The sequence below is a fragment of the Sesamum indicum genome, linkage group LG3, assembly GCF_000512975.1.
Source record: "Sesamum indicum cultivar Zhongzhi No. 13 linkage group LG3, S_indicum_v1.0, whole genome shotgun sequence".
Taxonomy (NCBI): domain Eukaryota; kingdom Viridiplantae; phylum Streptophyta; class Magnoliopsida; order Lamiales; family Pedaliaceae; genus Sesamum; species Sesamum indicum.
The window spans coordinates 24,684,064-24,707,678 of record NC_026147.1 but is presented as its reverse complement, the minus strand read 5'-3'; the positions used below and the strand labels follow the sequence as shown (position 1 = coordinate 24,707,678).

The 23,615-nt window shown below is 36.6% G+C and overlaps 5 protein-coding genes across 12 annotated transcripts; 3 read left to right on the top strand and 2 right to left on the bottom strand.

The window, feature by feature from the left end:
• Nucleotides 1,674-5,792, top strand: LOC105159537 (ABC transporter G family member 25). Its single transcript, XM_011076636.2, has 3 exons — nucleotides 1,674-2,195; nucleotides 2,302-3,133; nucleotides 4,598-5,792. Exons 1-3 carry the CDS (start codon nucleotides 2,079-2,081, stop codon nucleotides 5,644-5,646), a joined length of 1,998 nt encoding a protein of 665 aa, XP_011074938.1. The 5' UTR covers nucleotides 1,674-2,078; the 3' UTR covers nucleotides 5,647-5,792.
• Nucleotides 7,660-9,865, top strand: LOC105159536 (subtilisin-like protease SBT3.4). Its single transcript, XM_011076634.2, has 3 exons — nucleotides 7,660-7,983; nucleotides 8,440-8,537; nucleotides 9,563-9,865. The coding sequence occupies exons 1-3, from the start codon at nucleotides 7,802-7,804 to the stop codon at nucleotides 9,649-9,651; spliced, it is 369 nt and encodes a 122-aa protein (XP_011074936.1). The 5' UTR covers nucleotides 7,660-7,801; the 3' UTR covers nucleotides 9,652-9,865.
• On the top strand, nucleotides 10,049-13,205 carry LOC105159534 (calcium-dependent protein kinase 11). Of its 2 annotated transcripts, none has more exons than XM_011076630.2 (7): nucleotides 10,049-11,121; nucleotides 11,619-11,762; nucleotides 11,865-12,017; nucleotides 12,095-12,210; nucleotides 12,284-12,451; nucleotides 12,534-12,758; nucleotides 12,857-13,205. In XM_011076630.2, the coding sequence occupies exons 1-7, from the start codon at nucleotides 10,578-10,580 to the stop codon at nucleotides 12,992-12,994; spliced, it is 1,488 nt and encodes a 495-aa protein (XP_011074932.1). In that variant the 5' UTR covers nucleotides 10,049-10,577; the 3' UTR covers nucleotides 12,995-13,205. The 2 variants fall into 2 exon arrangements, with proteins under 2 accessions (XP_011074932.1, XP_020548598.1); XM_020692939.1 differs by having other exon boundaries at nucleotides 10,980-11,121; nucleotides 11,224-11,762.
• LOC105159535 (uncharacterized membrane protein At4g09580) lies at nucleotides 13,350-17,371 on the bottom strand. Of its 7 annotated transcripts, none has more exons than XR_002286845.1 (5): nucleotides 16,597-17,371; nucleotides 15,545-15,815; nucleotides 15,259-15,429; nucleotides 14,852-15,095; nucleotides 13,826-13,960 (listed from the first exon to the last, which is right to left on the bottom strand). XR_002286845.1 is itself a non-coding variant. In XM_020692940.1 (5 exons), the coding sequence occupies exons 1-4, from the start codon at nucleotides 16,851-16,853 to the stop codon at nucleotides 14,964-14,966; spliced, it is 831 nt and encodes a 276-aa protein (XP_020548599.1). In that variant the 5' UTR covers nucleotides 16,854-17,371; the 3' UTR covers nucleotides 13,847-13,960; nucleotides 14,920-14,963. The 7 variants fall into 7 exon arrangements, 5 of the variants coding, with proteins under 5 accessions (XP_011074933.1, XP_011074934.1, XP_020548599.1 ...); XR_847604.2 differs by having other exon boundaries at nucleotides 13,844-13,957; XM_020692940.1 differs by having other exon boundaries at nucleotides 13,847-13,960; nucleotides 14,920-15,095.
• LOC105159533 (beta-amyrin 28-oxidase-like) lies at nucleotides 17,618-19,332 on the bottom strand. Its single transcript, XM_011076627.2, has 3 exons — nucleotides 18,367-19,332; nucleotides 18,069-18,256; nucleotides 17,618-17,991 (listed from the first exon to the last, which is right to left on the bottom strand). The coding sequence occupies exons 1-3, from the start codon at nucleotides 19,319-19,321 to the stop codon at nucleotides 17,719-17,721; spliced, it is 1,416 nt and encodes a 471-aa protein (XP_011074929.2). The 5' UTR covers nucleotides 19,322-19,332; the 3' UTR covers nucleotides 17,618-17,718.

The window sequence follows — 23,615 nt, the reverse complement described above, 5'->3', positions numbered from 1 at the left end:
GTAAGTAGCTAGTGATGTAAAACTATATAATGATATATTTTTATTTTCAGCACCAACAACACATCATATAACAATGGAATATTTTAGTGCATTTCCTCATCTCACGTTCATAATATAATCACTCAAATTATATCAACCACCACTCACATATTTCTAGACAAATCAGTTTCAACACGAGTCACAAATTTATATAAAAGTAACTCACAAAGAAATAAAATATTTATAGATAATATTAATTATTTACTTATCTCGATCTTACAACACTTTACTAGTAAATAAGGAGTTGTTCAATCTCTATTTTATTCCCGAATCCTATAATAAGTTATATTTTATATAATCAATATATTGAAAATAATGTAATTTCTAAATAGAATATTAAATATTTTTTTGCATAATTTTCAATATTTTTTAATATTTTATTCTTATCGAGATACAAATCTTCGTTCCGTTATTTTCTAACTAACTATACTTTCTAAACATCCTAGGTATATATTTAATTTATCAACCAACCTATAAGATTTCATTTACTTGAACCCCTCATGTTTTTTATAACTACCGTTTTTTATAATATTTCTAAATTGAGTTATTACGAGAATATCATATTTTTGTTTAATAAATATAATATTTCCGAAATAAAGTTTTCTAATACTTTTTAAATATAATTTCTGAATATTTCTATAAATTTCCTATCAATTTCTCATTATTATATATAAAATTTAATTAAACACTAATATTTATAATTAACTATTTGGTGAATAGACCCGATGGAATTGAATAAATTAACTACAATAATAATTAAATTTAGTAATTTAATTAATCACAATAACATTTTTATATCAAACGTGATATTTAACATGGCACTAATTTAAATAGTCAAACTCATAAAGTATTTTGATTAAAGAGTATATCAACCAATATGAATCACATTTACTAAATGAACTAATTAAATAATATAAATGAATATAAATTAAAATCTAGAATTTCTTTTATACCTGTTTCGCTGCGCAATCCATGTGTGTAAATGTGTGTGGTGTGTGTAATATATATATGTGTTTTAAATATGCCTACCTTTCTTATATATATATATATATATATAATATTATTTTTTAATAATTTTTAATAATTGTTAATAATTTATAATTTGATCCCTATTCTTTTAAAATTATACAATTTAACCCCAATTATTTTATAATGTTTGAATTTATTTTCTAGAGCTTTTTATGTATTCATATTTCAGCTCATAATTTAATTAACAATTAAAATTTTTCAATAATTAATATTTAGTCTTACAATAATGTATTATTTGGGGCTTGACATGATTAATATCATCAATATTTTTATGAAATTCACAAATCATTTAACTTATTTTAAATTGGATTGAGCTGGTGACCTACGTTCCAATTTAAGATTAGAGCTGCAAAAGAGACAAATGGGTTTAACGCACGTTGCGAGGATATGACTACGAGCGGTCTCTGGTCTCTGCCTAAACCAGCAAGTTTGTGGCTTAAAATCGAATGGATAGGGAAAAGTCTAATCGGAATTAATTAATTAGGTTCAACCACCAAATTCAAATTGGTTGTATTACATGATTACTATATAATCCAGACACAATTAAGTAGACATCGCAAATGTATTACTATTTAGAATATGATTGATTTAGGTGAGCATCGATCTCATATTAGTGGTAAAAAAACTTTACAAGATTTAGGTGAGCATCTTATGTCAATCGTAAAAGAACTTAAAAATTTTCTTACAAGAACTTTTTTCAAAATAAACTTGTGAAATTTTTACAAAATTAGAACAAACAATCATATATAATCACTTAATTGGGGTAAATAAAAAGAATTGAATAAATAGAGTTGGGAATGGGAATTAGCGAAGCAAGAGGTGGAGGAAGAAGTAGAGGTCCATAATCCATTGCGTCCCAGTCCTTTTCCTCCCCTTTTACTTTCTCTGACGTCCAGTACTTTTTCTATTCACTTTTATGCAATACCTATCCTTTCCTCTGCAGCTCATTTTTTCTTCTACAGCAAAAGAAAGAGAGCAAAAAGGTGACAACACACCAACAAAACAAAGCAATGCTTGTTTATGGCGAAGCTCCTCTCTCCGTCTCTGCGCCTGCGCTTGATGATAACTCCAAACACTGCTCTCCTCATCATCACCTCAATCACTCTTCTTCTCCAGTCACCCTCATGGTAACATATCCACATTTTTAACAAACTTAAAAAACTATTTCTAGTTCCGAAGCTTAATTCAGCTTTTTAGTTTGTTTATATCTGTTTTCGTGGTCTGGGAATGCAGTTCGTGGATGTGTCTTTCAGACTTAAGCAGCTGCATGACACAACCACCAACATGTTCGCCTGGCCGTCTTCCGACGTGGAGAATCCCACAATCCACCATCTTCAAGAACGGACCATCTTGAACGGCATCACCGGCGTGGCGGAACCCGGGAAAGTCTTAGCTGTCCTGGGGCCCTCCGGAAGTGGCAAATCGACGCTGCTCAACGCGCTCTCCGGCCGTCTTCACCACGCCCACGGACTTACTGGAACTATCCTCTTTAACAATCGCAAGTTAACAAAATCCATTCAGAAAAAAACCGGTTTTGTGTCACAAGATGATGTGTTCTATCCACATCTAACAGTCCGAGAAACTCTCGTCTTCTGCTCCTTGCTGAGGCTTCCAAGTTCAGTGCCCAAAAATCAAAAGTTAGCCATCGCGGAATCTGTCATTTCTGAATTAGGTTTGGCGAAATGCGCGGACACGATCATCGGCAACAGCTTCATTCGAGGGGTTTCCGGAGGGGAAAGAAAAAGAGTAAGCATAGGGCATGAGATGTTGGTAGACCCGAGTTTGTTGATTCTGGATGAGCCCACTTCGGGGCTGGACGCGACGGCGGCGTACAGGCTGGTAGCGACGCTGGGGGGACTGGCGGCGAAGGGGAAGACGGTGGTGATGTCGGTGCATCAGCCATCGAGCCGTGTTTACCAGATATTTGATGAATTGTTGGTGTTGTCGGAGGGGAGGTGTATTTACTTGGGTAAAGGGAGCGAGGCGATGGGGTACTTTGAGAGCATCGGGTTCTGGCCAAGTTTTCCCATGAATCCCGCTGATTTCTTGCTTGATCTCGCTAATGGTATTGCTACCTGCCTACCTCTCTCTTTTTTCATTTCTTCCATAAAACAACTATTTCACTTTTCTTACTCTACTAATTAATCTATTTTTTATTATTATTAAATTAAATGATGTCCCTACTTAAAATTGACATGGGAGTTATTACTAATTTTGGTAAATTGTAGATTAATGCATTTAACATATGTGTTTTATGAGCTTAAATGCGTTTTGGTTCCATAATTTAAATTATTTGATATTTTTATTCTTTAATTTTCTGAACTAGCATTCTGGTTCAACATCTTTTTAATTTTTGTTATTCTAGTTTCCTTTTTTGTCATCTTTTTAATTTTTACAATTTCAGTCAATTTTTTTTTTACCGAAATTCGCCCTTGAGTAAATTGGGGCAAAAAACTGAAACCACAAAAATTAAAAAGATATAAGACCAAAATAAAATCTAATTAAAAGATTAAAAGACATCTTCAACAAAATTGAAAAAAAAAATATGAAAGATAAAATGGTGATAGAATGATATATAATTATAATTTGATTTGAATAGATAGTAGGTAGGAAGGAAATAATTAAGGATGCAAGGGTTGGTGGTGTAACAAATTAAAGTTGCATTTGTTTTCTTTATTTTTATTTTATTCTATATATGATTATTTTCCAACGTTAGTACCCTCCCATGCATGTATATATGAGTAGTTCAGTATTAATAATATTATTCATTACTCAAATCATAAATTAATTGTTTTTCAAGTTTATTGCTAAAAGAATATATAAATGATGGGAGAGCATTTTGAGCTGTTAATCTGTTGAATTAGTTGGTTTTAGAAGACTTGAATAAAAATAATAATTTGTTGTTGGACGGAATCATTGTAAGTTGGATTATGATGAGAAAGCTGACAACATAATGCTTGCTAGCGTAGGACCCCAAAGACCCCACTACTCCACGTGTTTATGCAGCAAAAATTCTTGTATCCTTGGACAAAAAACATTTGACGATTAGAAAGAAGAGGTAAAACATGATGCATGTTAATCACTTGAAAGGTGGTGAGGAGATGAGTTCCTCTCTCCTTCCACCAATTCAATACCTTTTGATGATTTGATTAGTAGATAGTGAAAGAAGTGGAGAAGGTGGCCCAAATGCATTTCCATTATATATATATATATATGTTGAGTTGATGACTGGAATCCCACCTCCCACCAACATTGTGCACTCATCAGTTACTAAGATCTGATACACATCTGACATCATTATCTATACATAGTAATGCTTTACTTTGATCTCCTTTATGCTTTCACTATCCTATATATATATATATATATTGCTTAATCATGTGTTTCTTGTGACATGGACCACCTTGTTTGCTGAGTGATATTACTTTTAATTAATTAAGCTTGTGGGCTAGCTTTTAACTTAATCGAGAACCACAATTACACTTTAAGCTGCATGCATTGTTCTAAGATTTCTGAATGAATGCCGCAGGCGTATGTCAAGTTGACGGTACAAGTGATAAAGAGAAGCCTAATGTGAGGCAAGCCCTCGTATCATCTTACGACAATCTTCTTGCACCCAAGGTAAAAGCGGCTTGCATGGACGCCCCCATGAGGATGATGTTTCCAGAAGAAACTCCAATAATCACAGCCGCCAATAATGCTACAAGCAAACATTACAAATCCTGGGACAGTGATGTTTCCTCGTGGTTCAATCAGTTCATCATTCTACTCCAAAGAAACCTCAAGGAGAGAAAGCACGAAACCTTCAACTCATTGAGAGTTTTCCAAGTGATGGTGGCCTCATTACTAGCCGGTTTCATGTGGTGGCATTCTGATTATCGGGACATCCAGGACCGCCTTGGCCTTCTATTCTTCATCTCCATCTTCTGGGGCGTCTTCCCTTCCTTCAATGCAGTATTCACATTTCCTCAAGACCGAGCCATCTTCATCAAGGAACGTGCATCGGGTATGTACACATTATCATCCTATTTCATGGCCCGGATCACAGGAGACCTGCCCATGGAGCTTATCCTCCCAACCACTTTCCTCGCCGTAACGTATTGGATGACGGGACTAAAACCCCAACTCTCAGCATTTGTATTGACACTGATGGTGGTGTTGGGGTACGTGCTGGTGTCTCAGGGGCTGGGGCTTGCACTTGGTGCTCTGATCATGGATGCCAAGAAGGCTTCAACTGTGGTCACTGTCACAATGCTGGCATTTGTTTTGACAGGAGGGTACTATGTGCACAAAGTAGCATCTTTCATGTCATGGATAAAGTATATTTCCACCACATTTTACACCTATAGACTTCTTATCAAAGTTCAATACGGAGAAGGGAAAAGCATTTCGTCAGTGCTGGGTTGCTCATCATCGGGGCTGGGGGGACAATTAGATACATCAGCCGCCACCTGCAGCTTCATCAATCAAGACATCCGAGGACAAACACCAGCGGCAGTGTGTGTGGGGATATTGTTCATCATGTTTATAGGATACCGACTACTGGCGTATATGGGTCTAAGGAGAATTAGAGCGTGAATCCTAATGAACTAAATGATATCATGGAATATTATTATATGACATATGGATAAAATCCCAACTGCAGGCAGGTTGAATCGTTGATACATGTGATTATGTTGGAAATAAAATTATATAGTGTAGGTGCTTGCATGTTTTTTTGAACAGGCCATGCCAGTTTAGCTTTAATGTAGATTAGATGATGTGAAAAGAGAGATTGTGATAAGGGTGTGGGTGTCAGCACATACGCATTCATTTAACTAAAATATTTATTCACTCAAATTTGGTTTAAATATCTCATTTATTAATTAATTACATAGAGATAACGCTGCCTCCTACATTAAAAACCTACATAAATTGAGAGGGGGAGGAATAAGGAAACGGAAACAGCCCCTTGAGACTATATATATGTGTGTGTATATTCATTTACCAACAAACATCCATCCCAATTATAACCATTATTACAAGAATAAAAATGCAGCAAGGAAGCCTAATTTTGTGGTGTTTGGTGGTTTTACCATCAATCAATTTTATGTTCACAAACACACAAGCACGAATTCCCCCTTCTCATTCTCCTGCACCTACACCTACGCCATTGTCATCATCATCCTCGGAACAAGTCTACATCGTTTATATTTCCGACAAACCACCCCATGGAATTGACCCCCACACTTACTACATCAAATTTTTAACCCCAGTCCTAGGCAGGTAATTAATTGCTTTTTAATTTATTTTTTTTTCAATATCTGCAGTACATATTTATATATATATATAATGTAAGTATGTATAGCATTAATATTAATGAATAATTTGTGTACGTAAATGCAAATGAAAGTGTGAAGGCAGCGAAAGAAGCTCTGGTCTACTCATACGGAATAGTGTCTGGTTTTGCTGCTAAGCTGAGTGGTGAGGAAGCCTCCCGCCTCAAAAGTATTTACTCATCCCATCCATCTATTCATCAAATTAATATTAATATAAATGAATTTTTGTATTAATTACATTCACTTGTAATTATAACATATGCAGAGCAAGCTGAGGTGACGTATGTGCTTAAAGAAATTAAGTACTGGCTCAACCGCGACGCCCCATACCAACCTGCCCCCATTCATTCCTAAACTTTTTTATTTTCAACTTAATTATAATGTAATATATATATATATATATATATATATCCTATTCACACCAATTTCTCCATTTTCATTGTTGCAAATAAAAATGTTCACACCTTTTCCTTACTTTCTCATGTTTTATTTCTGCCTCAAATCCCTTCCATCATTTTTATGTACGTATCATGTGTTCCAGAGTATAACCAACAGTTAAGTTAGTTGATATAGGACAGGCAAGAATTGTTTAGAGGAAGTAAAACAAAAAATAAAGTTAAGACTTGGCATTCCGGAGCCGAAAAATTCAACAGTGGATCAAAATTATAAAAGTAGGATTACAACTATCAAAAAATGACCAAAATGCGTGAAGCGCAAGACTAAATTCGTTAAGAAATAATTAGAAATGTAAACCAATAAAATTATATGACGAAAAGTGCTAATTACACGACTAATTAATTATAAAAATATAATTTTGCCTCGTTTCATTCATTAGTACATCAATTGTTGCTTTCATACCAACACTTAATATTTCATTCCATGACGTTAATTATTATTTTCACACCAATATTTAATATTTGATTTCAACCTCGAATTAACTTAAGTATTGAAGGGTGTTTTTTTAAATAAAAATCAGCGAGTCTAACAATTTTGGGTTTTTGAAATTACTTTCAACCTAAAACTGCTCTAATCAATTTAATAAATTAATTATATTATTGTGGATAGGGTAAAGAAGGTAAATGAGAAAGCAAGCATCTGCATCTTGGTGTTGGTGGTTCTGGGTTTCATCGCGATTGAGTAGAATATATAAGACAAAAGGAAAAATTCCAAATTGCAGGGGCGGCACAGCAGGCAATAAAATAGTTGCAACAAGGTATGAAAAGTCAGCGGAAGAAATATAATAAACTTGGTTCCATCAATTCAATGCTGTCTGTGATACCAAAGGAAACGACAACACACACGGACACGGTCCTTAACGCATAAGATACACAGAAAAATTGGCATCCCCAACCCCAACCCCAACCCCAAACCCAAACCCTACCCTTTTATATCTCCATCAAGACGAGAAAGAGGAGATGCAGACCAACAACTTTTTCCCCACAATTATACTACTTCTCTTATTGCTCTTGATCCCATCAATGGCGGAAGACTCATCATCATCATCTGACGCCCAAGTTCACATTATTTATACCGAAAGACCTCATGACCAGGACCCAGAAGCCTATCATATCAAGACCCTCTCCTCTGTTCTTGGAAGGTCAATATTGTTTTCTTCTTTTATTTCTTTCCTTGCTATTTCTTTTAATTACAACTTTTTTTCTGGAGAAACTTGCGTGTTAGACAAAAAAAATAAAAGTTTCAATTTATCCCTGTAAAGGGGAAAAGAAACTAGTGTGTGGGTTCGCGGATTTGACTGGGATGAAATTGGTTAAATGTGATGATTTTGTGCAATTATGGACTTGAATTTGGTGGGTCGCTTGAAATTTTTTAATATATTGTTCCAAAGTGCGGATTAAAATAGTTAATTGGGATTGGATTTAAATTGTTTGAATTTCTTATGAATTGGTTGCAACTGTTAGTGGCTGAAATGGGATTCGATGAGATTGTTTGAAAATCTTTGATGAATTGGTTGCAAATGGTAGTAGCTGAAATAGGATTGGATGAAATTGTTTGAATTTTTTATGGTTTAACAATTCTGTTTCTGGGTGAATAGTGAGGATGCTGCAAAGAAGGCTCTGCTGTACAGCTACAAGCATGCTGCCAGTGGCTTTTCTGCTAAGCTGACTCCTGAGCAAGTCTCTGCCATTTCAAGTAAGTATTGATGGTTAATTATTAATAGTATTTTTATTTTGCTTATGATCTTTTTCTTGTTTTAATTGTCTTGATCTTGTGTAATGAAACCACAATTAATTTATAACTTTGGATTGATTGCTTTCCTCTTGAAAACAAAGTAAATTCGACTTTTCACATTTGGAAATTTGTCTTGGATAAGAGCCATTTGCCGTACTTGTGTTTGTAATGGTTATTCATAATTCTATCTAAAATTGGAAACTATTGGAAATACTTGTTGCTCTGATCTTTTGCCTTTTAGTAGTAGTTTTTAGGGCTGGCCTTTACTTGTTGCTTTTATGTGGTAGAAGTCATTCTAACAAGACCTGTATATTGGAACGCATAGTGATGCATATACTAGAAGTTGGAAGACTGACAACAATCATTTATGCTTTGGTTTTGATCCCTTCTTACCCTATGTGGTTTTTGCATTCATGGTACTGCGATCCCTTGTCATTGCTTTTGCTTTTTGTACGCATCCCCAAGAAGTTATTACAACTAATTCACTTGGAATGATCTAATCAATCAATACTTTCCAAATCCAAGGGGAGTGAAGAAAGAGTGAAGTGGATGATGGCGGTCGTAGACAGCATTATTTGAAAACTTTTACATATAGTTATCATGTCCGGACTTATTGAATCCTTAGATAATTTCCCATTAGAGACTGATGGGGGTATGAAAAGTTTTATCTTGTGGCGTTAAACATTGCGGCAGATGCTTGTCAACAAATGGCGTGAGGAAAAAGACTGATGGTCATTAGTTTTTCAGTTCATACACCTATGTGGATACTGTAATATCGTTGTTGTGTTAAGAAGAGTTGACAACATCTATTTACTCAAGGTGTTGATCTTCTTTTGTGGTTCCCTTCTAATATCCATGGCGGACCATGTTATTCAATTAACTAAGCTACTACTGTATGCATGTAGTTTCAATCTAACAGTTATTACCATAGATTATGACATATTCCGTGTTCAGATGACTGATCGATCAATGTTTTCTTCTGTCAGAACAACCTGGTGTGCTCCAGGTTGTTGCAAGTCAGAGCGTGCAGCTGCATGGTGGTGGACGAGGTAGAGGTGCGAGTATCAACGTTTGAAAGACTAATGCTTTACTAATATCCTACCTCTTCACTGTCTCTTTATGCCTTGTGGACAACTTCCTGTGTACGTCGGATGCCTCATCTAAATAAGTGGGTATCTTTTATGTAAATAAAATCCGCTACTAGGCGCGATTTGTGAGACATTTCCTAACTGTGTGTATAACACAGTTAATACATACCACCATTGTAATGATCTAATATAGTCTGTTTCTTCTGCGTTTTAATACAATTACCTTAACCAAACAAGAAAAGGAAACGGTAAACCGTGGTGCAATGATAATTTGTGATAAAAAGTGTTAACTGAGTTATTATGATGCATGTGTCCCAGGGCACCAACCTCCTCTACTCGCACTTGTAGCAGATTATTACAACTATCTAATTCTTCACTTCCACAAAAATCCTAGTCAAGGGTAAACACATCTGCTATGTTCCTCGTTGGTCGTAAATATGGTATCTTGAAATGATTAAATCGTACCACATGTAGCTTTTCATACCTTAGCAGATTATTTTGGATGGTATCGCCTCCTACTCAAGTTGATTTAAATTTGAGTATGTTGCAATTGTTTATTAAAATTAAAACGATAGTTGATATATGCTTTGTGTTTTAGGAATAGTAACCAAACCCAATTCAAATGCCAAATTTGATAATAATCCAAACAAATTTAAATAATGATGTATTCGGCTACAATTATTTACAAAAGGCTCCTTTATATCATTAGTGTGTACAATAAACTTTTTACAATTAATTCATTAATTTTCATATTTCTACCTCTTCACCTTCCCATTTTTCTATTTTCACAAATATTTTTTTTAATAATTTTTATTCATCCAATATTTTTAAGTAATAATTGAGTTTGTAATTATAAAAATACGTTCTTGAAGAAAGTTGGATTGAAGAAAGGTGAGAAAAGAGAGATTAAGAGATGAGGAGACTTTCAGGATCATCATCCAAGCCTTCATATACAGTCCTTCCTCATCAAACCCCCAGACTCCGAGACCATTACACTTTGGGCAAGAAATTGGGTCAAGGCCAGTTCGGGACAACCTTCCATTGCATTGAGAAGGGCACCGGCACCGAATACGCATGCAAATCTATCTCAAAGCGCAAGCTTTTATGCCGGGAAGATTATGAGGACGTGTGGAGGGAGGTTCAGATAATGCACCATTTGTCCGAGCATCCCACCGTTGTCAGGATCAAAGGGACTTATGAGGACAACCTGTTTGTTCATTTGGTCATGGAATTATGTGCTGGCGGCGAGCTTTTCGACAGGATTGTGCAGAGGGGGCATTACACGGAGAAAAAGGCAGCTCACCTCATGAAAACCATTGTTGGGGTGGTGGAGGCTTGCCATTCTTTAGGCGTCATGCATAGAGATCTCAAGCCCGAGAATTTCCTTTTCGATACCCCGGATGAGGATGCAAGGCTCAAGGCAACGGATTTTGGTTTGTCCGTTTTCTTTAAACCTGGTACGTTGATCATTGGATTCTGTTTTTGTCTGTTTTCCCGTATACGAATGTGGATTTTTGAAGAATTCTTTTGTTGTTTGATTGAAATTCTTCGTTTTGCAGAGATTACGAGATGGTATGCTTGTGATGGTTTTTCTCTTTTTTTTGCAAGTGCTGACTCTGGCTGATTATTCTTTTCACTGATTATCCTGATCATGTCAACAAACTAATTTTACTTTCATCATCATCATCCATCTTTAGAATCCTCTGATGTCCTAATGCAACTTCTCATTACAATGGAACTTAGATACGGTTAAAGAAGCAAAATAGAGAATTGAGGTTGAAGATTTGCCTTCTTCAGAAACCCATTTAGAATGCTTAAAAGGGGTAAAAGAAGAAACTGGAGATGGAGAAGATAAAAATGGTTGAAGCAGCCAACTTCCAGAAACAAAATGCATTCATTTACATCATTCGTTTGATTTTCATTAACCCTTCTTTTACTCACTCTCCCTCTGCAGGACAGTATCTTTCTGATGTCGTTGGAAGTCCTTACTATGTTGCCCCTGAGGTGCTGCACAAATTTTATGGACCTGAAGCCGATGTATGGAGTGCCGGTGTTATCCTATACATATTACTATGTGGGGTTCCACCTTTTTGGGCAGGTGAATAAGCCTTTGAACTCAACTTTCTTGCAGAACGTATGAGCAGTTTCATTGTTTTCTCCTCTTCTGAATCCCTTCTCCACCCAAATTCTAAACTTGCAGAGACGGATAATGGCATCTTCAGACAGATTTTGGATGGAAAATTAGATCTTGATTCTGAACCATGGCCTCACATTTCAGACAGTGCAAAGGATCTCGTGCAAAAGATGCTTGATAGAAACCCGGGAAGACGGCTTTCTGCTCATCAAGTCTTATGTGAGTCGTATAAAATTCTGTTCTTGTCAAAATACTGCCATTATTCATCTGGGTGAAAATTGGATTTGTAATAATAGGTCATCCTTGGATTGTGGATGACACGGTTGCCCCAGATATACCCTTGGGATCAGCAGTCTTGTCGCGGCTAAAGCAGTTTTCAGCCATGAACAAACTTAAAAAGATGGCTCTACGTGTAAATATCCATCGGATCAACTTCCTGACTTAGTTACATTTCTTGAATTGTTTAAAAAACTGATTTTCTGCAGGTCATAGCAGAAAGACTTTCAGAAGAAGAGATAGGTGGATTGAAACAGTTGTTCAGAATGATAGATACAGACAACAGCGGTGCAATAACATTTGATGAACTAAAACAAGGTTTGAAAAGAGTAGGCTCTGAACTAACAGAATCAGAGATCAAAACACTAATGGAAGCGGTACATTTATTTGTTCTTTAACACAACCTAAACTCTCAACTTACAATAAAATGATAGGAATAAGTGAATGAATTTTGTGCAGGCTGATGTGGACAACAATGGGACCATAGACTATGGAGAATTCCTTGCTGCAACCTTACATATGAACAAGATTGAACGAGAGGAAAATTTAGCCGCTGCTTTCTCTTTCTTTGATAAGGATGGCAGTGGCTACATCACCATTGATGAACTTCAACAGGCTTGCAAAGATTTCGGCATTGCAGAAGCTCATCTTGATGACATGATCAAAGAAGCTGATACGGACAATGTAAGCCTTCTCTATTTCCAAGTTTCAACTGAATATTTATCATACGCTAGAAGTTCAATGCTCGAATATTTTGATACTAAAACTAGTAATTGTGACAGGACGGGCGAATAGACTATGGGGAGTTCGCTGCAATGATGAGGAAGGGTAATCCAGCGCTTGCATGCAGAACCCAGAGAGGAAACTTGAACTTTAACTTGGCAGATGCCCTGCAAGGTAAAACAAAAATGGAAGATTAAGATGGAGGCCAGCTTTTGTACAGTTTCTAACCTGTAGGAGGTTCTTCGGTCCAAGCTAGAATGGAGAGAAAACATCAAATTTTGACTTCAATAATCCTAAGTTATTTAATTTGGCAGAGCATGTTGCTACTCACTGCTTACTCTTTTACATTACATGTATATTTAGACAATTCTATCTAACGAAGTTGTTGGTTGATTGTAGTAATATGAATGCATGGAGCATCTGTTCATTATGTTAAAACATCATGCCCCCACAGATTTCCTGAGCTTTTGTATTGTCTTTATACCTATATGCTCAATGTAAAGTGGTTGTTATTTGTTTCACATTCGAATTATATATGTAATGGAAAATAAACTAGGAGTAAGTAATCCAAGCACACTCCCAACACATGATCCATGTCAAGGTACAAATCTTTCTTCTTTAATTCCACCTAAAACTTCACTCTTCCAATGATTTGAGGGCCTATTTATGCATTTAAAAGACGGTAAAAAAAATCAATTTACCCCCTGAAATTAATTAACTACATTTATGTAGACGGTTATTTATTAAATGAGATGAATACAAGACGTGTGGTTGTGACATACATAGAATCAAAGAAAATTTGAAAAAAACCAGACTCCGGACATTTAATTCTCATACGCAACAATGCCAAAACTCTGTGGCTATCAAAGTCCGACCCACTTTCTCTCTCAAGAACAAGTCTTTCATCGCTCTTCAACTCTCTCTCTTCTCAACTCACACAAAAAACCCACATACTGTTTAATTGCAAAATCTACTAATACAGAGGCTCCAGTTTCATTGATCGAGCCAGAAATTGGAAAGCAAGCGACCCTGTTATCGAGGTGGCAGCGGAGCCCAAACGAGACGAAGTTGTTGCGGTTGTGATGGTGAGCTGTGTGACAATTACTGGAAATTCTGGTGTTGAGGGATGATTCAAGGATAAACTGCTGCTGCTGCTGCTGCTGCTGGGATCAATAACCGAGGCGTACATTGGAAAATCAATTATACCCAGAAAGGTGATTGTATGAAAACACGAACTAACGTAGAAACATTGGACACATACAGATTTCACCATTCATTAAACGGACAAAACGTTTTCCCCATCATATGAAGTACATGAGAACTTCCTAAGTTGCAGTTGGATTTGGATTCTTGACATTTTCGTTCTCAGTCCATTACAAGGATAAGAATAAGCACCATTATAGTCAACAACTTGAACATATAGCTTTTTTTTTTGAGAGATTATGTTGTATATGGTGAGAAACATTCCACAGAATTTGAGTTTTGAGTGCGACTGCAAACTCGCTGTATTTCATGGTAACTATCCATTCAGAAAGGCATAGACAACATTTCATTCAGTGAACTGATTCTTGATGCCACAATACACCTGCATTTAGTCTGAGGACCTAATTTGATGGCTCTACCAAGACTTGTGAAAGTTTACGTTAATACATCACATACTGCATTTAACTCTGAAGCTTAAGTAAAGTAATAATAGAGCATGATGGAAAAGTAAAACTGAATAATTAAAATAACCGAACATTTCCTGGCAGAAAAGAGTTGGATCTACAGAGCATTACTTTCTCTTTTTCCTCCGGCTTCCAAACGTGTGAATGATCTCAGTGTAATACATCACATTTTGCACCTTGCGAGGACATATTATTAGATGAGGTTTCACCTTTCAGCACCATAAAGTAATACTTCAATCAAAGTCTATCATATCTATTTGCTTAATTTTGACTCTCAAATCAGTACAAATTAAACATTTCTGGCCTGTGAATTTTCCTATATCAGTATAAATTCAAGATTCTGCCACACGATGACCTAGAGGTACAAATAACAGCTCATACACTCACTTGTTTTTCAACCGAAGGAGAATTAAGTCCTGTACCGTACCCTGAATCATGGCAGAAAATCATCTTACCAGTCCCCTTCTCCATAAAGATGGGAGGGATTCTACCAAGGGCTCTACTCATATACCCGTTTCCTCTTCAAAAGTGTTGGGAATAGTAAAACAGAGCCAATGAGGAAAAGTATGGCCAAGGTCTTAAAATCATATAGATCTTTGACTGACCTCAAATCACCAAGAGCAAGCCCAGCCTAACAGAGGGAAAAATCATGTCAAGTGCACAAAATTGCCAAACAAATTAAAAAGGTAGCAGCAGCAGTGCAACATGAACTCCTTAGTCCAGTATTTGGTAAGTTTACTAAAAGGAAACATATGTGATTAAAAAGGTTGTTAACACAAAGAAGGATGTCTTACTCTAACAGTAATATAGGAGGCTGGAATCAGACCAATAACAGTTGCCAGAAAGAAAATATGAAATGGTATATCCACAATTGGTGATGCCAAATTGATAAACAGGTTTGGCAATGTCGGAGTAACTCTCAGAAAGAGCATGTAATTGAGCAATTTCTCTCTCCGCTTTGCTATCTGAAATCAATAATACTCAGATAACTGAGGCAGCTAAAACAAAACACAGTAGTTTTAAAGTGTTGAAATATATATATATATATATATATATATAGTAAACTCAAGAGCAACATACCTCGGCCTGAAAATATCTCAGTTTTTCGGGCCATAACCAGTTAACAATAGGCCTGCCAATCAGTTTAGACAAAAAGTAGCAGGATGATGCACCTGCTGTAGCATTGAAGACAACCAAGAAAAGACCTCTGGCAACACCAAAGAGAGCTCCAGCTAGTAAGGACATGAAAATTGTCCCAGGAATCATGAATGTCTGCATGAATATGTACGTTGAACAGTAACCCAAAATGAACTTCGCAGGGTATACTCGAGCATAAGTTGCAAGATGATCCCTGGAGCATATGGAAAAGTGAAAATCAGTAAACAGAGGAGACATTAGACAACCAGGAATCCTTGATTTCCAAAAAGTTTGACAGAGAAGACATCAAACTAAAAAATCCCACTACCCAAGTGAAAAACAGAAAAGTAGAGTTAGCCTTGATGAGAATGATTCTAGCACAACTCAACTCAGTTCAACAGAACCTTATTGCATTAGCATGTTGTTACTTATCTTCGTCCACTCCAATAAAGATGTAAGGATCTATGTCCATCAGTAAACAACAATGAATCATGCAATCAGTCCTGCTACCCAACATTGCATACCAATCTATACAGTCAAACTCTTGACATCCAGGGAATTTAATTACTCATGTTATACATTATTTCTAAATGTACTTGGTCATCAAAACATGCAATCATGCATACCCAGAGGACCAAATAAGACAGAGAACTCATCATGATGATTCGAGTTCTGCTCCCAAATAGAACCTATAGCTAAATGCTTCTGTCTCATAACCCCAAAAGCTTAAGACCCGGCGAAGAAAGTTAACAGCTTTTTATCCCAGGCACGTCAAAATCTAATTTCATTTCTTCAAATAATAAATTTTAGATAAACAATTGCAAAGGAGAACACAGAATAGCAAAGATAAGATAATAGTTATAATCAAAAGACTAACAGAAAAAAGGCAAATCTTGTACCCCTCCCTCCCACTAGAAAATAGAAAAACTAATCAATTGATCTCATCAAAATCCGAGAATCGAAAACCAAATGCTTGAAAACAATAGAGCTTTTACTTGAGCAAGCGAAGATCCGCGAGTGTCCGAGGCAGCTTTAGCATCGCGTACTCCGCGGCAGGCATGGTAAGGTAAATGCACAATAGCCCAGTAGAAAACACCAAAAACACACCCAGAGCCGCCGTGAATTCCCACGGCGAAAGAGGAAATTTCTCCGCCTTAAGCTTCTTCTCCGAGGGAGACTCAGCATTCTTCTCCTCATCCCTATCCAACAGCCAGCCACCAGTCTCCACCACCAAGTTCCGTGGCGCGGCCATAAAAATCAACGAGGCAAACGATGCCGATGACTTCAACAAAGATTACCAATAAACTATTAGGAAGCGATGAGAACCGCACGATTTTGACGTTAACTGCAATAAGAATAACAAACAAAAATTGGTTGTTGCGGTTGGCTCATTGCTTCTGCTGTTGCTGCTACCGATGAATTAATAGCATTGAGGATGAGGGGCACTAAATGAGCGCAAAAATCAAGGAAATTCCCGACACAGGAAGAAGCGGCATTCATGAGAAGGCGGATCAGGGAGTGTGTGCAGGCATTGAGAACGGGGGAAATTTGAGCTGATAAAATGGGGATTTAAATTGATGGGCAATTGATTGAATTGCAGAACTCCAGAGAAGCATAGGGTGAATATGAGACGTTAGAATTAAAACCCCAGAGATTGGAGAGAGCAAGTAAACTTGTTTGAGTGTTTTTCCCTCTCTTCAAGATGGTTTTGCAGAGAGAGAGAGAATGGAGAAAAAGTCAATGATGGGCCGTAAAAGGAATCATCCAACAAAAATCAGACCAGAGCAATAGTCTGAATTAAGTATTCATTTATTTACTTTATAATAATTTAATATTGAAAATTGCTTTTCAAAATTACAAGTTAAAATATTTCTAAAATTACATGAAGAGCAAAAAGAATTCACATTATATTGTAGAGATTATTGTGGACAATCAAATTTCTACTCCAAAAAAGAAAAAAAGATTATGGAATTTCAACAAGACACCCTGTTCTCAATACAAAACAAATTTCAGCAATTTCTCAAACTTGTTTTTCTATTATTCCATTTTAATCTCATACATATTACATATTATTGAGCAAATAGCTGGAAAGAAATGTTGCATTTATGGGAACAGCCTTAGTTTTCATGAGGCTGGAGGTGGACTGCAAGTCCGTCTACTGGCTCATTTGGGATTGCCTTTTCAAGTTTGAACCTCCTCACCACATTGTGCATGAAAACCAGAATTTCAAGCTTAGCATACTCTCTTCCGGGGCACATTCTGGGGCCTCCACCAAACGGCACGAACGTGTAAGGAGGTGGTCCACTTCCATCAAATCTAGATGGATCAAACTTTTCCGGTTCTGGGAAGTATTCAGGATTCCTGTGCGATGAATGGACTGTCCAATGCGTCTGTAAATCCAGCATTTGAAATTAAGCAAATTATTGATGTGGGATAGAAAGGTCAGGTTTTGAATATGTTTAAGTACCTTCCATCCCTTAGGGATGGTGAAACCAGCATAGGTGAACTCTGTTGTGGTCTCTCTGAAACCTCCTTGTGAAGAAGGCCCTAACCTGAGCGATTCACGTGCAACGTTCCAGGAGTACTTCATTTTCTGTATATCTTCCCATGTCAATAGCTCATCAGGCCCTTTTGATTTTGCAATCTCCATTTGTTCTGAAATAGGTTTGTTTCACTTAAATTGATCATATCTCAAACTTGAAATCTTAATACCATTTTACAAGAGCGTATCAGGCTATGAGCAGAGATGAGTCTGTTAGAGTTACCTTTCAAAACTTGTTCATATATGTGAGGAAGGTGTGCAAGGTAATTTATGACAGAACTGACTGCTGAGCTTGTGGCGTCGAAGCTAGCCACTAGAAAGCCAACAATGTTGTTAGAAATCTCCATTTCACTATAAAACTGGCCGTTTTCATCTGTCACAAGTAGCATCTTTGATAGTAAATCTTGATGCCTGGTCTCCTTCTTCTCCAACAGCTTCTTCCTCCTCTCGTTGATGATCCTTATCAGCTCTTTGCGGATCATTTTACCACCTCTGATGGCACGATTGTAAGCCATGCCTGGCAAGTTTATAGGCACACCCAACATTCCTTGCGTCGCAAGAGAAAAGGGATCAGATAACCTCTTTATGTCCTCCACATCCACCACATCCAGAAACAATTTGCATGCCAGATCAAAGGTGTATTTCTTTGACAAGGGGACAACATTCACTAGCGCATTTGGGGTCCATTCACGATCCATATGCTCACGAGCCAGAGCATCCATAACCGGTATGTACTGTTTCAGGGATTCGGGCTTGAGAATGTCGTACTGAAAACTACGTCTGACGGCCGTAACTTGTTTCAAGTTACTACTATCCACGAATTCTGTGAAAAGAAAGGTCTTCGTCATTGTTTTTGGAGACCAGGAGGTAAGAAGTTTGTTGTCATTCGTGAAAAGGAACTTGTTTCCTTGCGCACCGCAGAATACTGCCATTCTCTCTCCGAACAAAGAGGTTTGGAACACATCCGGTGAGTATTTTTCCATCCTATTCTTGACGAATTTCTGCTGGCCTAACAGGGCCAACTCCATGTTTTCTCCCAACACCGGCCAGCCCCTCGTGCCCGGCGGTAGATTCTTGTTGCCGGAGCCCTTTTTACGCATAAATGAGATGAGATAGAGAGTCGACAGAGGAAGAAGAAGAAGAAGAAGAGGAATTGCATAGGGTAAGAAGGCGTCCATTCTTCTTTTCCCCCAACTATACATATGCTGAATATGCCGAGTGGGAAAGAAGTGGAGATGGCAGCAGATATTTAAAGATGTGGAGTGTGGTTAGTGAGTTATTTTGTGTCATGAAAAAATTATGGTAATTCAATTGCAATAAAAAATAGGGTAATTAACTATACAAAATTCTAATTTTCACTATAGGAATTACATAAACTTTTCTTATAGAAAGTTATAATTTTGTCTTCACATTTGAAATCATATTTTTATAGCTCTAATTTTTAAACTATAAACTTTATTCATTTATTTCTGCATGTTGATTTGTGGAGCTTAAAAAACACATTTTTAAGACTCTATTTCTCAAAGTACTATTAATTTATTTTCTCCATGTGAACTAAAAATAGTGGAACCTTAAGCAAGGAATATAAGTTGTTAGGAAAAATTTGTAATTCTTGTCTTGTAATATGGGGCTGACAATTTTGATTTTGCGGGAATTGATTTTTACAATTAAGTCATGTAACCCTTAAAAATTTGATAATTCATCTGAATTATAAAGATTATGTGCCAGACACATACATTTTTCTGGTAAAAAAAGAATTAAAATATGCTAAACTAAATTTCGAAAATTAATTCCTACATATCGATATTGCCATCTCCTCGGGAATTGCAATCTTCTTGAAAGAAACTTCTTAGTTGGTCACTACAAATAAATAGAAGATTAGTAACAAAAAGCAATCAAGTGACTATTTTATATTGTCACTAATTATATATATATATGTAATGACAAGAATATTTATTTTGTCCTAATAATAAATTTCATGATTTTAATAATTACTATTATTTTGCAAAAATTATTTTCAAAAAGAAATAATTAGTAACAAAAAAATATAATTAGTAACTCATATATAGTGTCGTCATGATTTTCTAGTGATTTATTCTTCCTAAACGTGCCCATGCTTAGTGATTTGGTCAACACGGATGAAGAAAAGAAAGACGTGATTTTCACAAGAGAAAAAAGGAATGATTTGCTGAATTTTGGAAAGGATGATGATTTGTTGAGATTTTATGAACCAATCATGTACTTAACCCCTCCTATGTCTAGATTCATAGGAGGCTTTTATTATAAATAGGGGGGTCTCTCTATTTGTCAAACACACTTTGAATTGAAGAGAACACTTTGAATTTGATAGTAATTTTATCTTCATACTCTTTCTTTATTGTTAATTTGTTGCATACGGTTAATGGAATTTTACATCTTAATGTGTTCTTCCATTAATATGTTCGGCTAAATTCATTATTTTTTTTGTTAAGGTTATGGTGATTGTTTGATTCGTAAATTGTTGTGAGATCTAATCTGCACTTTTTACACTTGTTAAATAAGTATTCATGTTATTTCTCTGTGCCTTTTGTTACAAACATTTGATTTATGAATAATTCGGCGAGTTGTTCATTATCAAGAAGGTTTGCTTAGCTAATTGAACTTTACAAATCCGTTTAATTGTTTGTTTAGTTCAATACTTAGTAGCAACTTAGCATAATTAATTATGTCAAAGTAGTTAGTTATGTTGTGGAGAATGCATGATCAAATTTAAACGAATTATCCTCGTAGGAATTTGTTAATTAGAATCAGACCTTTCTAATTCTTAATGTTGTTAAATAAAATCTTGTGGACGTTTTCAAAGTTGTATGTTAATTAGGGATCTAGCCAACAGTCGTACCTTGATTGACGAAAAGGTAAGAAAATGTGAGGTCATTTGGTCGTATCAATGACCATAACTGATTTATTTGTTTATACAAGTGTTATATTTGTATTGATGATCAACTCACAGAATCAAGCATGAATCTAACCTTAACCGAAAAAGTCCCCTCTCATATCTTCACCTCGTAATTTTAATTGTTTTCTAGTTCATTTTAGCTTTTTTCTTTAATTATTCCTCTCTAACATCAAATCTCCCCCCCAACTATTTTTTTTTTCTTTTAAAGAAATCGACTTAATACCGTCCATGTGGAATCGACTCTACTCCCACGTTTACAAAGTATTATAGTAATTATTTTTTATAATCTTGACACCCATCACAACAAATAATAGTTGTCAATAATATCAGAGAAAGGAGAAACATCCATCGGCCCTCACCCTCCTACTCAGGGCTTTTCGCTTCCAAAGAAGTCTAACTTGAATTTTGAACACTGTATCTATCCTGGCTGCCCCCCACCCCCCATTTTTTAACTCTATTTTGGATACTGATGACCATCTCTTTTGTACTAGAACAACAACCTCCCCTTTTCTACAAACTATTTATTTGGATTAAATGAAGAATGCTATTTTCTTGCTAAAAAACAAAAAATTGCTGTAATATAACACTATCTATAAATAGGATTTCTTAGTGTTAGAACCTGAAAAGGAGCAGAGGGGGATGGCTAGTTGGGGACAAACTTGGGGTCACTTTAAAACTTTTGTTAACTTGATCGAAAAAATTAAAAAGATGAAGGATGAAAATATTATTCAAAAAAATCAAAAGATAAAAACATCGAATAACCACCAAAATACATTTAAACCTCCTTTGCAAGAAATTCTTGAACAACTACTTTTGTTTCCATAAAACAACGTTGTCCAATGAATAGGATGCATGCAAACAATACACACGACATTCACAAGCAGAGTCAAAAAACAAAACCAACAATTTTTGCCCTCTTCCCCAACTTGCGGAATCATCTAAGCCCAAGTTTCCAGAAAAAGTCAGTTATTTTTACAATTTCAATTAAAATGGTATGCATATTAATCAATTAATTGTAGCTACAAGTCAGGAAAGCATTCAAGTATTACGTTGCTGATCAAATGGTTCTGAACATCTAACTCATCATTGTGTGGGACTAAACCCATGTTTGGGTATGCATATGATGATGTTCCCATGACTTGTGATTCAAAAAGCTTATCAAAGCTCTTCCATTCACTGTATAATTCATTACGAAACTTGCTCTTATCATCTTCATGATTGCCGGCTACACCACTGTTATTATTGGCTGCGAAACTTGTCGGGCTATCAAGTTTTGGAAGCTCTACCATCTGATCATGTTCATGATATGTGCTATGTCTAGACTCCAAACTCTGATTTATAAGATTCGTCTTCCCGATATCGAAATTATGTATTATGGTACTAGGACGCAGGGTGGTGCTGGGATATGGTGGAGGCCTGTAACCGCTGCTCTCTGAGCTCTCATACCAACTACTGTTATTCCAACACTCCAACCCTAATTGTTTATGACTTGGACTCGGCTTCTTGAATGCACGACAGACCACCCATCCTTCTTCCTGTTGCACCAAATATTAATTTGTCTAAGTTTATAACCATGCATGCATCATTCTATATACCAGACTCTTAGAATCCCATTCCATATATATATATATATGATGAAGGGAGATAACAAAAGACTAATATGCCCTTAGTATGAAGGATAGAGATAAAGGCACAAAAATAGGGATTAAACCTATTATTTACGTGGGCTAATCTTGAGGGTGGTTAAGCACAATCTTATACCCGCAAAAGGTGGGCCACGATAGCGAGAGGAGCGGTCGTGGAAGCGGGCATAAGGATCGTGCAGAGGACACGAAAGAGGATCAGTATAAAGAGGAGAAGGAAGAGAGAAAAAAGGGTTGGTCTAGTTTTCAATTTCACTTTTCATAATATTTAGAACTTATATTTTTTACTGGAGAGAATCCTCAGTACTGACTTGAGCGTCGGAGCATCTACGCCGGTATCTACTCCGGCTAGGTGAGGTTTGTTCTGTTGTCAGGTTATAAAGGATCCGTCGGAGCTGAAGGGGACGACATACAGCGCGACCCGCGATCTCAGTCGGATCATTTGGCGCCGTCTGTGGGAACGTCAGGTGACGGATTGGAACGCGTTTGAGAAATGGAGACTCCAGCAGAAGATCAAGCACCAGTTGTACATCTGTCACGGCAAGAAATGGATACCCCCATGACTGATCGGGAAGGAACTGTACAACTGACACGACGGGAACTACAACAAATGATGGAAGAAGCGGGGAGGAAGGCCTTGGTAGCATATGAGAGAAGAACGGCAACTCCTTTAGAAAGGGAAATAGCGGGAAAAAGGTTGTTTCAGGAAAGAGTCGAGGTGCAAGATAACGAGGGAATGAGTAGACCGGGGGCGAATAGGAAGGGCCCGCTGCCTTCTGATGTGGGGTCCAATAGCAGGGCTTTAAGTCGTCCTAGAGGGCCAGCCATATCTCGAGCTGAAGTAGATAATGTTAGTAAGCAGATAGCCCAGCTAGGAAAGCAAATCGATGAACT

Bases quoted from the DNA above. Each gene is read 5' to 3' on its own strand.
- LOC105159536 (XM_011076634.2), top strand. From the start codon at position 7,802: ATGCAGACCAACAACTTTTTCCCCACAATTATACTACTTCTCTTATTG. The intron at 7,984-8,439 runs GTCAATATTGTT...CTGGGTGAATAG, and splicing joins CTCTCCTCTGTTCTTGGAAG to TGAGGATGCTGCAAAGAAGG. The intron at 8,538-9,562 runs GTAAGTATTGAT...TTCTTCTGTCAG, and splicing joins GCAAGTCTCTGCCATTTCAA to AACAACCTGGTGTGCTCCAG.
- LOC105159533 (XM_011076627.2), bottom strand. From the start codon at position 19,321: ATGGACGCCTTCTTACCCTATGCAATTCCTCTTCTTCTTCTTCTTCTT. The intron at 18,257-18,366 runs GTAACTCTAACA...AACCTATTTCAG, and splicing joins ATATGAACAAGTTTTGAAAG to AACAAATGGAGATTGCAAAA. The intron at 17,992-18,068 runs GTACTTAAACAT...CTGGATTTACAG, and splicing joins CCATCCCTAAGGGATGGAAG to ACGCATTGGACAGTCCATTC.
- LOC105159537 (XM_011076636.2), top strand. From the start codon at position 2,079: ATGCTTGTTTATGGCGAAGCTCCTCTCTCCGTCTCTGCGCCTGCGCTT. The intron at 2,196-2,301 runs GTAACATATCCA...CTGGGAATGCAG, and splicing joins CTTCTCCAGTCACCCTCATG to TTCGTGGATGTGTCTTTCAG. The intron at 3,134-4,597 runs GTATTGCTACCT...TGAATGCCGCAG, and splicing joins CTTGCTTGATCTCGCTAATG to GCGTATGTCAAGTTGACGGT.
- LOC105159534 (XM_011076630.2), top strand. From the start codon at position 10,578: ATGAGGAGACTTTCAGGATCATCATCCAAGCCTTCATATACAGTCCTT. The intron at 11,122-11,618 runs GTACGTTGATCA...CTCCCTCTGCAG, and splicing joins GTCCGTTTTCTTTAAACCTG to GACAGTATCTTTCTGATGTC. The intron at 11,763-11,864 runs GTGAATAAGCCT...CTAAACTTGCAG, and splicing joins GGTTCCACCTTTTTGGGCAG to AGACGGATAATGGCATCTTC.
- LOC105159535 (XM_011076631.2), bottom strand. From the start codon at position 16,853: ATGGCCGCGCCACGGAACTTGGTGGTGGAGACTGGTGGCTGGCTGTTG. The intron at 15,816-16,596 runs GTAAAAGCTCTA...CATATGCTCCAG, and splicing joins GCGGATCTTCGCTTGCTCAA to GGATCATCTTGCAACTTATG. The intron at 13,961-15,258 runs GTAAGACATCCT...TATTGATCCCAG, and splicing joins CCTCCTATATTACTGTTAGA to CAGCAGCAGCAGCAGCAGCA.